This window comes from Telmatherina bonti (assembly GCF_933228915.1).
Source record: "Telmatherina bonti genome assembly, chromosome: 19".
NCBI lineage: Eukaryota > Metazoa > Chordata > Actinopteri > Atheriniformes > Telmatherinidae > Telmatherina > Telmatherina bonti.
In genome coordinates this window covers 17,305,940-17,321,718 of record NC_136617.1, presented here as the reverse complement: position 1 = coordinate 17,321,718, position 15,779 = coordinate 17,305,940, and the positions used below count along the sequence as shown (strand labels likewise).

Sequence of the window (15,779 nt, the reverse complement as noted above, 5' to 3'; positions counted from 1 at the left end):
TGTACGTGTGCATGCAGTTGTAAGTGTCAGTGTGCGTGTGCACGTGTGTGTGTGTGTGTGTGTGTGTGTGTGTGTGTGTGTGTGTGTGTGTGTGTGTGTGTGTCTGTGGATTACCAGTGTTTGGTATTAATTTCAAGAACTCCAGAAAGCTCTATTTGACTTTTTCACACCAGGAGGTCTTGCTTCAATCACATGCCCCCTGTGTGCATGTGTGTTTTTATTGTGTTTGTGATGCTGAGCACCTCTGTGCCTGAAGTTAAGTTTGTGTGTGTTTTTACTTGTATATTTTTTCCACCTGCAGCATGCGTGTGTGTGCCACTTGCCACCTTTTGTCTTTTGCAGGTTTGTCCATACATTTGTATCTGTTAGTGTTTGTACTTGTAAGATATGCACTCAAGTCTGTGTGTGTGCGTGTGTGTGTGTCTATGTGTGCATGCCCATATGTGGGAGTGTGTGTGTCGTCCAGGGAACGTGTAACTGGATTAGCCGTCATGCTTTTATTTCTGTAATGGAAACATCAGCCTCACTAAGAAAGTAGGGCTAAGACCAGGCAGCGAGAGTGTGAGAGACAGAAGGAGGGAGGGGGGGCTGTAATGTATACTATGAGAGGAAATTCTTTATCCAAGACGCTCTTCAGCTCTATGTTTGCCTCAAACCACAGTGTTAAAGTGAAAGCCTCTTGTTAAAGCATGTTTCCTGTGTCAGAAAATGTAAAAAATGTGAACAGTGTGGCTGAAGAGAAATAAAGTAAACACATATCTGATAAAAGCTCAGTCTCACGAGAAAACATGTCAAATTTGCTCACATGCTCAAAATATAGTCTGCTGCGAGACACAACTGTTGTTATCTGCAGGGGAGAATTCACGGCCTTATGGGATGTGTGATCTCTATAAATGTAGAAGCTGTAACCTTTATGATGTTCATAAATGCTCAAATATTGTGCAACATTTACACCTAACCTTGGACATAAATACTGAACCTAAGACGGTGTTCAAGGTGCATGGATTTGCATCTTTATCCATTCCATTATTAGGTGTGTGTTTTTAAATGTTTATTTATATACTTTGGAGTGTGAAGAATTTCTTTATTATAAAATGAAGATTTTTTTATTAATACGTAGAGCACGTTGTCCTGCTTGTTGCATGAAAAGTGTTTTATTAATAAAGTTTGATTTGAATCCCTTACTAACACAAAATGTTAGTAACCTTTTGTGTTAGTGATCAAGGCTTTACTATATGGTTCAAATGTTGGGCTCTTTTCAAAAACGCAGATCTTATGGCTCAACTGGACTTGGAAGAACCAACACCTGCAGTTTTTGAACATTTTAATCAAACTTTTCAAAGAAATGAACACAAGACTACAGCAAACAAATCAAATAAATAAATTGTTTTTCCCAATGCACTTGCATGTAAGCCAGTTTTCCAGTCTGACTGTCTGTCTGTCCCATAACACTACACCTCCCATCGCTCCTTCCTTCTTTCACATTGCCTCATGGTGTGACCATAACATGCCACCCCGTGTGACCGGCTGCATGATATGTCCGGCAAACTGAAGCCTCCTGCAGAGCTGAGCGGGAGCAGCTGAAGATTCGGCTCTCCATAACAATTTTCAACTCTTTCTGTTCATCACAAAGAATCAGATCTCAAATCTGGCTTGTTGTGAACAACACATCACAACAAACCTATCACATGGTACACCAAAAGCTGTGTACATAGGCTGTTGCCTACTTAGCTCTAAAAAGACCATCATGCATTGCAGCCCAGTCAGAATTTAACAAGGCATGTTACCACCAGCTACGTCAAGCCGATGCTTGTAACACATAATTGTGACTTAGCAAAACGCGAGTAGTGTAGCCATCGCTAAATTCAAACATGGGGAGTCAAACAGTTTTTAAAAAAGAACAAACAAGGTGCCAAAAAAGAAACAAAAAAAAAAGAAATAGCTGTGTGTGCATGTGTGTGTGTGAGTTACAGGGTGAGACTTGATGAATGTGTGTGTTGAGAACATCTACAGGTTTGTCTGACAAAGAGTGACGTGACAACAGGGGGTGTGAAAGCAGGTCACTGGGCAATTTGTGCTTTATCTCAAGATTTGTGCATGAACATATACAAAGGCAGATGTCCCGGGTCCCATGCCATATGCAAGCTAGTTTGTGTGTTGCTGCTGTCTGTTCGTGTGTGTGAAGTGAGGTGCAACCAATCAAGTCAATATCCTCCCCGTCAGTAATTTGTGAGGTCAACAGTGATTGGCGTGACTTTGGTTCTCATATCAGTCTTGAAGCAACAGCACATCTATGAACCTCAATGCATGTTGGTGAAATGACCATTAAGTGATAAAAGTTATGGACATGTTTGTATGGGAAAAAATTCACTTTACATCTCACCGTTTCCTTTTTCCTCTTGTTTATAGTCCAAACTGAAACAGCATCAAAACGGTAGCTGTGCTACAACCACAAAATGCTCTCAATACTGAACAGTTACAGGACTGCAGGTCTTGAAGTGCAAAACACAGAAGATTAAAACACAAAATTATAGGAAGCACATCATAACAGTGAACAACATTTCTGAAAACACAGAAAAAATAGAAAGTGTATAAGTTTACAATTTCTCCTAAAACAAAAAAAGTTTTAGTTCAGAGCTCTGATGTGATCCTTTCTCTGTCTTCATGTGTTTGCATGGTTTTTCTCTCTGTTCTCCTCACAGTCCAAAAAACAGACATGTAGAGCTTAAGTAATTACTTTATATTGACAATAAGCTCGACTGTGTGGTGGATAGCTGTTTGCCTCTGCGTTGGCCTGGGATGGGGACAAGTGACCTGCCCAGGATTCACCCCCATCTCTAACAGCTGTGACAGTGGTTCCCAACCTGGAGACTGTGCCTTTGTGGCGAGAAACTAGCTGATGAAAGTCCATGGCTTGTTGGGAAGAGCTCCTCAAATGAAACAGGTTGTCATCTACTGCTCTAGTTCACCCTGACAGCGAACATAAACAAAGACAAAATACAATTTTAGAACCTTTTACAATACAGTATAAAAACGCCTTGTTGCCTTTTCTGAAATTTTTTTGCAAGGCTGTTATGTTTGGCAACTCAGGGCCACCATTTGCAGACGTTTGGCCTAATAAACTTCACACAGTTGATATACATATCATGTGAATATAAAACTAAATTATAAGTAGAAATGAATATGTAACACTAGTAATTTAATCATGATTGTTATTATTATTAGTAGTATTATCAGTAGTAGTAGTAGTTATTCTTGTAGTTAGTGTCATTTACTGTGCATCAGGTGTGACAAACATTAAGTTATAGTCTTGTCATCCAAATTAATTGTGAATATACTGTACATGATGTAGAAAGGCTTACATTTATAAAGAATTTGTCATTTTATCAAAGCTGCCCTATGCTTTAATTATGCATTTTATTACACCTCAAAATGCTTCTTAAAATGCAAATGCATAAACTTGAGGATCAGCAATACACAGAGCAGCTGCACCATCTTGTGGTCCACGTAGTGACATACGTTTCATTTGTTTCTGACGTCCTCACAAAGAGCATTAAAGCTGTGTCTTAAATGTCAGATAAGAAATCAAGAGTGCGTGGGTAACACTGATATATAGCTTTTTATTTATTTATTTTTTCTTAATGTTTATAAACCATTTTGTCACTTTTTTTTTCTCTACTGTTACTTGTTGCTCATTTATCAGATAATTTGTGATTAAACTATAAGTAATTTCAGGACAGAAACAAAGTGTGAAAACATGTTTATAAGGTCCTGTGTGCTGGACTGATACTATTTAGTACAGTAAACAAAACATAACAGCACAGAAAAATGTCCTGATATTCAACTCACACGTCTTTTGTTCTGTTAGATCTTTTTTCTATATGTTCAATTAGGAAGAGGTCACAGGTTCAAGCCTTAAAATAAGTCATCATAGTAACATAACAGCCCAGGTGTTTACAAGGCCCAAATACTGATGAAAATACTCAAACAAAAAAGAAATAATTAGAAGGGAGGGGGGATTTAGTGACACAAAAAAATTATATATAAATAAATATAATGAGCTATTTAAGGTCCAAAACAATTTTAATGTTTAGGAGAATGATACAGAGTTACCATTATAAGCACAGTTTAATGTTCAAGTTATGAAATTACATTACATCATGTAGTCCATGAACTTCAGATTAAAAAGTGTTTGATTTTCAGCGAGAACGTGGATGTCATCTTCTCATGAGAGACGTAAATAATCGAACCTTTAACTGTTAGCAGAAAGCGGCCTGCTTCTTACGGAAGAAGGGTTGTAGATTTATTTAAAATATCTTTTACTTTGTGTGATTATATCTCTGCCTAAAACTGTAAACTGATGAATACCATTAAAACAAGATTAGAATGAGAAGTTTTACATTTAACACAGTAGCCAATCCTACTGCGAAACAATTAAGACAGTCAAGCTTTTGAAAAGTAAATTCTATATATAAAAAAAACAACTTCCATTTGTATAAGAGTAAGACACAGTTGGTACAGATAGGCTATATACTGTAAGAGCCACCTTACACCATTCATCATGCAGACATAGTCCCAGCTCACCTTCCCCCAACCTGCTTTACATTGACTACTCTCCTGCAATAAGAAGAGATGAGCTGACCACATAACTTTGAAATGTTTTTGTTTTTTTTTTTTTTGCAAGTCAGAGCTCAAGAATTCCTCCCACACCTGACCTAGAGCCACAGATGGAAAACCAGGAAACAATGCTGCTTCGTACATAAGAGCACTGAAACACTCCTATGAGGACAGGAAGTGAAGTAAAAGCATCAGCAAGGCAAACTCACTTACTTCACAGCATAGTTATCCTGCATACTATATATTTATAGTTATCCTGTAAGATCTTTGAAGAATAAAAATGAACAATGAACATCCCTTGAGCCGGTAACATGGCTGCTCATTAGAAAAACAAAACCGTGAAACACAAACCTTTTTTTTTTTTTTTTTTTTTTTTACAGAAAGTCATTAAAACATGATGCATTAAAATCAAACCTTTTTTTCACATGATTGTCTGGTTTCACTATGTTTGAATTATTTTGCTTGCAGTATCTGATCTGTTAGTCAGAATCAGTGAGTCACTGTTGAGGTTTTTATTCAGCCTTGGAAACACTGGCCTCTCACTGATAAGTGTTTTGTACAATATGTATAGACAAAACATTAACACTGACAGAGCCAGAGCAAGACATTCTTTAGTTGTAGCAGAAACCAAAAGTGTAAATGAGTCTCCCTCCCTTTCTGAGGTTTTTAGTCATTTTTTTAAAAAAACATTAACTTCTGGACTTCTTTCCCGTATGCAGTAGATATTAAAATGGTAATAAGGCCATGTTTATGAATCTCCTGGAAGTGGTTAACATACAAAAAGCACCAGAGTGATTGTAAACACACATTCACAGTATGTTCGAATCTAGATTACTTAATTTGTTGCCCTGTCAGTGTTTAGATGGTGTAATTTATTATTGCTCATGCAAAGCAGCAGGTGAAACACATTAAATACATTCACACCCATATTGTGAAGAGAAATTAGCTAATCATCAAAAATATATGGAAAGACAGAAGTTATGATTGCTGATGCAGATCGTTTGCCAGAATTACAAAGACAAATTACTCCATGTTGAAGTATTAAAGTCACCCTACATAAAATAATCGGCTGTGGTGTCATGAAGTTCTGAAAAATAGTGAATGTAGTGCCATTAGAACATTTTGAGCAATAAAATTTCCAGACAAATAAAATATTTGATATTTAAAACTGTTTTGTTTTTTTATCTTTAAAAAAGCATAGAATTATGTCTTGGAGAACTTATCACAGTTATTGTTTAGATTTTTTTTTTTTTAAAAGATACAGAAAATATTTTCTATATAGTGTTTTTAAACTTGCCACTGTGGGGAGAACAACTAATTTTTTTCTCATTTTCACACAAGAGTTTTTTCTTTATGACCCTATCTGTTCACCCACACTGCAGAATGAACATTTAAATGTTTTCATCAGTAGTTTTCAGACCATCTGCTCTGTTTGTATCAGAATTAAAAGGCCTACGTCTTTATTCCATGTTTGTTTGTGTTTGTTTTCTTATTGAGGAGATGCCTCAGACATATAATGAGTATGCTGTAAAAACCTTAACTGTCCTGTAGGCTGCGGGTGACCGTAGATACGTTAAAACACGGGCCACTTCTCAGCCAATCACAATCTCGATAGCAAGTCCAGCGAGACTGCAGAGGTTTTTCATCTGACATAAATGAGGTCTGTGCAGCTCAAGGTGTCAGTAAAATTACTCTCGGACCGCAGGCCTGTTAGTCTCCGTCTACCTGTTTCTTCATTTTCCATTTATAAGTTGCTGCTTTGTATGTAGAGAAAGTTTTTGGAAAAAAGTTTTAACATGTTGTCCTCCGTGCCATTTCTTATTTTTTTATCCTTCTGCCGGGTTTTGCCCGGTTCTGCATCGGTTTCCCCCGCCGTTGAGGAAGCCTACAAGGCGGTAGTAACCATCGTGTCTCCGGGGCAGCAGCATCTGACCGGAGAATCTCTCCGCTCCCTCTTTAATACACTGGAGAACCGTGTGCAGTGCGGAGAAGTGCCGTGTGAAAAGGTAAGTTTTATTATGCTAACTTCGCAGCCAGGTTAGAGAGCCAGGTGCCGAACTACAGGTGTGGTGGAGAGGTCGAGGTCCAATTATTACCGGCTTCACCTGTTCACCCAACGACGGCGCTGATATGCTGCATTGTTTAGTTACATTTAAATATAATTTCATTGTAATACTTTGATTTCGAAGAAAAGTTAACATACAGTCTAAATTTGTTAGTGTTAAAACTGGAGTTTAAGTCCTTTTTAAGTCTCTTACATACTTAATTGTCTTATCAGAATTTCCTGCTCCACTTTTGGTGCAATTCATTTGCCTGAAAGTAAAGACTTAAATATTTTTAGGCTGTTATTAATACATATTTTTGTTCATGTTATGCCTTAACACTACACAATGCACCCTAAAGACAGTGATTATGCTAAATTAAGGAAGTACCTATTCTGATCAATAACAGAAAGTGTCATTGGTTGCATTAGAAATACATTTAGAAATAAGAATTCCTAATATTTTCACAGTTATTTTGATCATTGTATCTTGATTTTCTTATTGCACGAAAAGGGCTACGAAAGATTTTCTTCTGTGGTGTTAATCCCATTTCGTCTTCTCTGTTTGCCTAAAGCAGGGGTTGGCAGGTCAGTTTTAAGAAATAAAACCAGCAAATGTTCTCCTCATCCTAGGGCATGGGTAGGCAACTTTAGTCTTCGAGTGCCACAGTCCTGCAAATGTTAGTTTCCCTGCTTCAACACACCTGGCACACATCAGACCTAATCTGCAGACTTGTGCAGAGTTTGACATCAAACTCTGCACAAGTCTGCTGATCAGCTATTGATTTGAATCGGGTGTTGCAGCAGGGAAACTCCCAACATTTGCAGGACTGTGGCACTCGAGGACCAGAGTTGCCTACTCCTGTCCTAGGGTCTTATGGTTGTCGGATGGTTAGCACTGTTGCCCCATCCCTACAACGCTCATGGTTTAAAGCTTGGTCTTTATATAAGACTTACGCTCTCCCCCTATGTTACCCGCTCCATCCTTTTCCTCAAGAATCTTAGGTTCATTGGTGGTTCTTATATACCTGTGACTAGGCAATGGTTGGTTGTCTCTTGGCAATGGACTAGTTACAGAGCAGCCGAGGCAGTGCTGTAGTCCAGGGTATACGGAGTATACCAACTGTTTCTGAAACTGCGTTTTCTGGGCTATTTTTTATTCTTTTGTTTGTTTGTTTTGTTTTGTTTTTAATGAAGGTAAAAAAAAAATTTAGAGTTTACCCATTTCTTGAGGGACCACTACACCACTGAGCAGAAGGTGTTCAAAGTCAGTCCTCAGGAGCCACAATCCTGTAGGATTTCAGTGTATCCCTGCTCCGATACAACTGACTTAAATGGATTCACCAACCTAAGAAGTTCTTCACAATAACTCGTTCATTTAAGTCAGGTGTATTAGAGTAGGGATATGTTGAAAACCTGCAGGATTGCAGCCCTCGTGGGACCGAGATAAATAGTGTTGCTAAAGAGCAGCGTTTCTCAAATCTGGTCCTCGGAACCCCTTGCCCTGCATGTTTTATAGGCAACCATACTTTTAACACACCTGAAGTGCTCGTTAACAGGCTGCAAAGAACTTGATGAGGAAGTTCAACAATCTGACTCAGGTGCTTTGGAGGAGGATCATGTCTAAAACAGGCAGGACAGGGGGGCCGGAGGACCGGGATTGAGAAACACTGCTATAGAGGAAGAGTCCGAGGTTTTGTTTAGACTTCCACGCAGCAGTCACAGTTACTGTGACTGCATGAGTTAATTTATGTCAGGAGTTGGAACAGGGAGACCTAAAAAAAAAAACCTGCAGGATTGTGGCCTCAAAGGACTGGAGCTGGACACCCCCTGCTTAATGAGAAGTCTTATCTCTGCTTTATAAGTGTTGGAGAGGCCCCAGCTCACCTCCTACCCCCATCACTATGAGCAGGATGAAACAGATAAACAATACATTTCTGCATATATTGTTTTGTCTCTATGTTGTCACTTTCCATGCAGTACTGTCACAGTTACTGCTTTCAAGGAGCTAAAAAAAAATCACTACTTTATCAGTGAGAGCCAAGTCCTTGAGCCTTGTCATGACAGCAAGTGCATAACTGTATATGACTAACAAATGTTGTAGTTCTGGTTGTGGATTAAAATGCAAAGATATTTACTATATGATTTGATGTTTAGGTTTTATTAATTTATTTGAAAATAACTTAAATCACAAGTTTTTTATTTAATTATGAGAAAGGGTTGTGTGATGTAAATGACACACAATGTATTTTAGCATTGTAAAATGTTTGATTTGGATTTAGTGATGTTGTGAACTTTTCTTGACCAAAATAAAAGTTTACAATGCACTAAGAAAGGTTCTGTGCAAATTGACCCTGTGAGATAACAGCTTTAGTTTATTTTATTGTCACTTTAAAGGATCAGCACACCAACATTTATCTAAAAAGATTATATAAGTCCATAATGCATGAAATATTTTTCCTATATCATATTCCTTTGCCTTGGTTCAGACTCAGTAAAGCTGAATGGAAAATCTAATTGGCAGGGCTTGGATTGTTGTCACAACATTCTTGATAGAAAAAAGGTCCAAAGAACAAGGTGTTCAGTTTTCCTAAGGAATCTAGGGAGTATTTATGCAGCTTAACTGGTCGGTTTCATAAATAAAAAAAAAACTCATCATAATTATTGTACTTGAAATTGAAGCAAATATTCAGACAGGTATCTGACAGTAAGGGAAAATAACCCGAAAGGACTAAGTTGAATGACATTATAATTACAATACAACTCTTTCATTAAAACCCTGCCTTGTCTCTCTCTCTTCTCCCCATCAGTTTGCAGGTCAGATCAGATGTTTGCTCACATTTATGAGGTTATAGATAAGCGTCTGATTTCTTAACTATTCTGTGTCAACGTGACCAGCATGTTTTTCCTGTTAATGAAACAGCTTGTTAGTTTCTACACTTTACAATCGATTTATCTTCTATAAGCATATTTTCTCTCTGTTTCTATGTTTTCCTGTCTGCACGCAAAGTGTGATCTGGCAGGTGCCGTTCATCAGCTCATTGGCAATCACTCCGTCCACAAACGGGAAGAGAGCGGGAAAGGAGGAGAAAACATGACCGTCGGTGTGGCTCAGTTCCCTGATCTTGCAGCTGGCAGTGTCCTGTATCTCTCTTCTCCTGCTCTGGTCTGCAATGCCATAAGCCAGGGGAAGTGGGCAGAGGAGACCGAACATTTCTTACACAAATTCGCACATCATGACCACCATGACCACAAGCGAGTGCCACATCATGACCATGACCACGTAGACATTCATGGACTAGAGGCTCTGCTTCAAGAGCTGCACGACCACTATGAGCCATCGCACAGTGAGGTGAGAGTCACTGACTCAAGTTTGTTTGCAGTCAGTCTTCTGGGATTTTATGCTACTGAACATTGAGATGATGTATATCTGCATTTATTGAACAGAACACATTATCCCCTGTGATTTTGATTTGGTTCCTTTGGTTTTTGGACTAGACAACGCTTTTGAAGCCCTGATTTTGTCACTTGAGTGTCATCATCACAGAAGTTATGTGCAAGACTTTGCAGTAAAAGTTATCATTTGGAAATCTCTCTGAGAGAAAGTGCTACAGGTCACATTTTCTAAGCAATGAAAACAGAAATGTGGAAAACCAAAGATTTAGTTTAAATTCAGACTGTTACTGTTTTATTACCTTTATAAAGTAAAAGAAAAAAATCATGATTTATGTGCTTATCCTGTGCAAAAGTTACTTGTATAATGTTAAATAGTGGGACATAAAAAAAGTCAGATTTCCAAACTTTCTAAACCCACTGTCGGATTTTAGTCAGCAAGTTATGAATAGCCAGGATATTAAATCCAGTTTTGTCCATCAAACTGAAGATAATTTAAAGTTAAAACTGTGTATTTTAGAGAAGATTATTTCAGCTGTTGACTCTTAAATTTCACTAAACGGTCACTTAACATCTTTTTTGCTTTGTCCCTTATCTTCCTTCACCCGGTACCCAGACCTGTGTAACGGCCAACGGCATCATGTCAGAGGTTGATCCTTCAATGAGTAACCATGTACAAGAAGTGGGTGCAGTCTTGGGCCGTGTCCTGTATCACACTCTACAAGGTCACTGCTTTCTTGGTCTGTCCCTGCCTGAAGAGAGCTTCTTCTTGGACTACATCATGCACCAACTGGGCTCAGAAAATTTCACTGTTGAGGGTAAATCATGACAAAGTGTCATCACTCGAAAGGAAGAACTCTACAAAGTACCAAAACTAAATTAAACCACATGGTTCTTACACTCACTCCTCTTTACATAAATGTTGAGTTCATTGATCAAGTTTCTGGGATTGATTTATTTTAACTCTTATAAAGGGCATTTTAATCCTGCAGCTAAGATGTTTTGTGTATTTGTGTTCTGTAGATCTGGAGACTTTAATGAGAGCCCTGAACCTTGGGCCAGAGACAGATCATGTCCATGATCATGGACATGGACATGATCATAGGGAAGAGCATGCTGAACATGTCACTCATGATCACAGCAGACAGAGAGAGAGGAAGATGAGCATCCATCAGCGTCATGGAGACCATGAAAGTAATAACACCTGGGAGCATGTATGTACCAACACAGAATACACTCAAGAAAATACTCTTTAACGGTGCAGTGGGATTCATTAATTAAGCCATGTCTATAAATTTGCAATTAAAGAACATGTTCATGTGTACATCGTATTAATGTGCTGGTATGTGTGATGAGTGAAAGAATGAGGTGGAAAAATTGCAAAACAGATTGTGTTTTTCTCTTTTCTCTCAGCACTGTTTCTCAGCAGAAGAACTGGTTCAGATCTACAGTCTGGCTGAAAATGGCTCAGCCTCCTCTCGAATGGGTCGGTCTGAAATGGTCCGGCTCACTCCCGCATTCGTTCAGCAGATCCTGAGTGGAGCCTGTGCAGAAGTTACAGAACCAATGACCCCTGATGGGCTTTCCAAGACAGAAAGTAAGTCTGTGATTGATTAGAGTTCAAAATATCCAACTTTTAAAGACTTGCATATTAATTATTTGCTCCATAAATTATGCTGAATTCACATCAAAAGTAATATCACATTTTACCGTGTTTTACAGTAAACGCAACATATTTAGACTTGAACTTCATCTTTCCTCATTTAGGATACCTCTATGCAACCCTTGCCAATGTGCTGATAACTCTGACATCCATGTTTGGCATTGTGTTGCTGCTGTGTACCGCATGTACCAGTATTTTCCAGTTATGCATCCAGTTTTGTATCAGCATGGCAGTAGGTTCACTGACTGGAGATGCCCTGCTGCACCTACTACCCATGGTGGGTGATTTCTGCACTTTTCATTTTCAACATAAGGGATTTAGTATTTTTTTTCTGGCTGTATGAATTATTTTAGTGTTCACTTGAATTGTTAATATTTGTAAGGTTGCAGTTTCATGGTAAATGTCACAGGAACACACACCAAATAAATCTGTCTTCTGCTGGTCTTTGTCTAGGTTTTGGGTTTACATGTACACTCCAATGATGGCGGCAGTAATTCAACTCATGAGGAATCTTCAGACTACATATACAAGATGTTGGCAGGGGTTGGTGGGATCTACATCTTTTATCTGATGGAAAAGATCTTTTTTCTGGTCACTTATAATAAACATCAACACCGTCATGGGGTGAGATTCAACACCAAAGCACAACAGACAGAGCTTCACATCCAGTACAATGCAAAAACTCACAATGTTTATATGCAATGTTTGCCTTCCTAATAACTTAAAAACTTATTTTTAACCCTTTTTAATTATTGACTTCCCACAGCCAAATCTAGCAAAGTTCAGTAGATTATCTATTAAACTTTCCAAAGAGACTAGCTTTAAAATTCAAAGATTCTTTAATGACATTTTTTTTTTTCTGCTTATATGTATAAAAACATCTTGGCTGATTTTAACAAACCCTTCTCTTGCTTTAGGAGGAATCTGAGCCTCACCACTGTGACCATGGAAGAGTTTTAGAGATGTATCAGGAAAGGAAACACAGAGACAAGTCACATTCGTCATCAAAAGCAGACCTGGTAAGAATCATACAACTATACTGGAAAGTTGGAAGGTAAACTGAATTTATAATGTAGAAACCTATTATTTACCTACATAAAAAAACACATTCTGATATATGTAAATATACACATTCACACACACACACATATATGTGTGTGTGTGTGTGTGTGTGTGTATATATGTGTGTATATATATATATATATATATATACACACATATATATATATATATATATATATATATATATATATATATATATATATATATATATATATATATATATATATATATATATATATATATATATATATATGTGTGTATATATATATGTGTGTATATATATATGTGTGTATGTATATATATGTGTATGTATTATATTTCATTTGATCTTGAGTTTGACTCAAATCTGTGCAAGGTTGATTATATAGCTTTAACCATGACTTATCAGCATCCTAAAAATAACAATTTATCAATAAAAAATAGATAAAATTAGACACTACACAATAATCAAAAATAATTGATCTCCCCAATGTTTTGGGTGCATTTCACATTTCAAGTCATACATATTTTTCAGGTTGACAATGAAATTGAAAAAGAAGAGCGCACAAGAGGTGAGTAAAGTTACTTCCAACAAAAACAAGCATGTTGTTGTCCAGTTGGAATAATTACTGTTTTTATTCTAGTGCAAATTATAATCTTGTCTCTTCCTGCGTCTACAGAACAGCGTCTGCTGCCTTACATGATAACTATTGGTGACTCCATCCACAACTTTGCAGACGGATTAGCAATAGGTGCCGCTTTTGCTATATCATGGAGGTCCGGTTTAGCCACATCCCTGGCTGTTCTCTGCCACGAATTACCACATGAACTCGGTAAGTTTTGCACATAAAATGTCAGATTTAATTTTTTTATGGAAGATATACTAACGTCATCTTATTGCTGTTGTTTCTCCATAGGTGATTTTGCTGTTTTGCTCCACAGCGGTCTGTCAGTCCGCAGGGCATTGCTTTTAAACATTGGCAGTGCTTTAACCTCATTCATTGGCCTGTATATCGCTCTGTCTGTAGCCACTGACCTCGCAGCCAAACAGTGGATGACTGCTTTTGCCACAGGACTTTTTATGTATGTGGGACTGGCTGATATGGTGGGTATTACTATTCACATAGATGTTTTACAGAAAATTCAGCATCAAAATAAAATGACTTGTTTAACAACCGTACTTCCTCTTTGTCCTTCCAGCTTCCCACATTGATCCACACAGTTAGCAAGAGACCGTGGCTGATGTTCGTGCTGCAGAATATTGGCCTTCTGACAGGGTGGGGTATTTTGCTGTTACTGTCAGTTTATGAAGACAAAATAAGCTTTTAAAACTTTTCACTTTGAGCTATCCAGTGGCTTCATCTTGTTTTGGGATCAGAAGGACATCTTGTAAAGCTTTTGGACATAAACATGGCTGGCAGTTCATTAACATTTACTCATTGTGGCTACAAGGAAAAATACAAAGACATATTGAAAAGCAGATTAAGACCAACCCAGCCACTCATGAAAGCACTTAACTCTTCCTTTTTTGGAAAGATTATTAAAATGTGTTGTGACATGCAGATGACTTTACATTCCCTTCCCTCTGCTCCCGTTCTCACCAACCTAGAGATTTCTAATAGTTTTTAATGAATTATGGAGGCTGTTGTAAGGAATTGCATAAGATGTAGCTGATAATATTTCAACTTTAAGTTGAAGAGAAAATAACTGTGTTTATAATAAAATGTATGAATGTTGTTAAATGTATTATATAAACAAATTTATTGTTTAATAACTACCTTGTTAGTCTTTACTGCGCAGATGGCTTTTGTGTCGCATTTTACCTACATTTCCACTCTTGATTTGAGTCTGTTGTGAAGTACTTGCACACCTTAGTATCAGGCATAATTCATACCCATAATCAAGCACTTAAAAACCTGGAAAGGAAAATGAATTTCATCAGATCTGAAGAATGACACTTAGTAGAAGTCTAGTTTATTTTAAAACACATTAACTCCCAATCATTGGGTCATTATACAGAACTTGGCAAAGAGTTATTGAATCTGTTTCATTTAAATTAGATGTGTTAGAGCGGTGAAACGGTGTCCCTTTGGGGCTAGATTTAAATAGTCCTACTTTGTATGTACCAGTTATTTATGGTGTTCCACAGGGTTCCTGACTAGGACCAATTATGTTTTTCTGTATACATGCTTAATTCTTCCCTTGGATGTTAAATAAGGATGTGCAACATTCACTAACTGGCCTCCAAAAGTCCTAACATGTTGTTTAACTATAATCACAGGGACAAATTTCAATAAAGCTTATGTTGAGTCAAAATCTATTCCCATGTAGAATTGCAAGACTTCATAACGGGATCACTTTTGATCTTGCTATAAGTCTTCTCCAGCACATGCTACAGATTTTCAGATTTTAAATATCTACTCAAAACATTTTGATTGTGGAATATGCCCATGTCATTAGAACACACTTATACTTGCTTTGACATGTGAACCACGTGAAACTGAAACAAAAAATTTACTTGCTACACTGAGTTTCAAGCAACAAATATTTGTGGTGGTTGCTCACCTGATTGGATTCAGGTGAGTTGATTACATTTGGCCCCCCAGCCAATATTGGTGGCCATGGCATAAAAGCGGTGGCAGTGAGTAAGGCATGTTAAAAACTGATTTCCTGTCTGCACTCTGTGGTACAGAGGAACTCTTGTGAGAGCTGAACTCCCTGTTTAATGCCCTGAAGTCCTGGCTGGACTGGTAACTGCTTCCGGAGTGGTGATAAAAAGATTCACCTAGGTGGGAACCTGCTGATCGACACGGAGGACATAGACGAATGCCTATTCTGCTGCCACTGGAAATTGGCTCAAGTCCACTGCTACCCTGACAAAACTGCCCTGCCGCAGTCCACAGATCCACAAGCTGCTTCACTTTGATAAGTTGTTCTGACTCAGGACAACTTTCTTTTAAAAAAGAAATCACCACTCCGGAAGCAGTTACCAGTCCAGCCAGGACTTCAGGGCATTTACCCAAT

The 15,779-nt window shown here is 37.9% G+C and overlaps 1 protein-coding gene across 1 annotated transcript; it reads left to right on the top strand.

Moving 5' to 3' along the window:
- Positions 1-6,413: 6,413 nt before the first annotated feature.
- On the top strand, positions 6,414-14,084 carry slc39a4 (solute carrier family 39 member 4; the record flags this gene model as incomplete). Its single annotated transcript, XM_079258710.1, has 12 exons — positions 6,414-6,623; positions 9,669-10,010; positions 10,668-10,869; positions 11,075-11,265; positions 11,465-11,648; positions 11,819-11,991; positions 12,168-12,338; positions 12,632-12,733; positions 13,291-13,327; positions 13,436-13,588; positions 13,673-13,860; positions 13,956-14,084. 12 exons carry the CDS (start codon positions 6,414-6,416, stop codon positions 14,082-14,084), a joined length of 2,082 nt encoding a protein of 693 aa, XP_079114836.1.
- Positions 14,085-15,779: the final 1,695 nt, after the last annotated feature.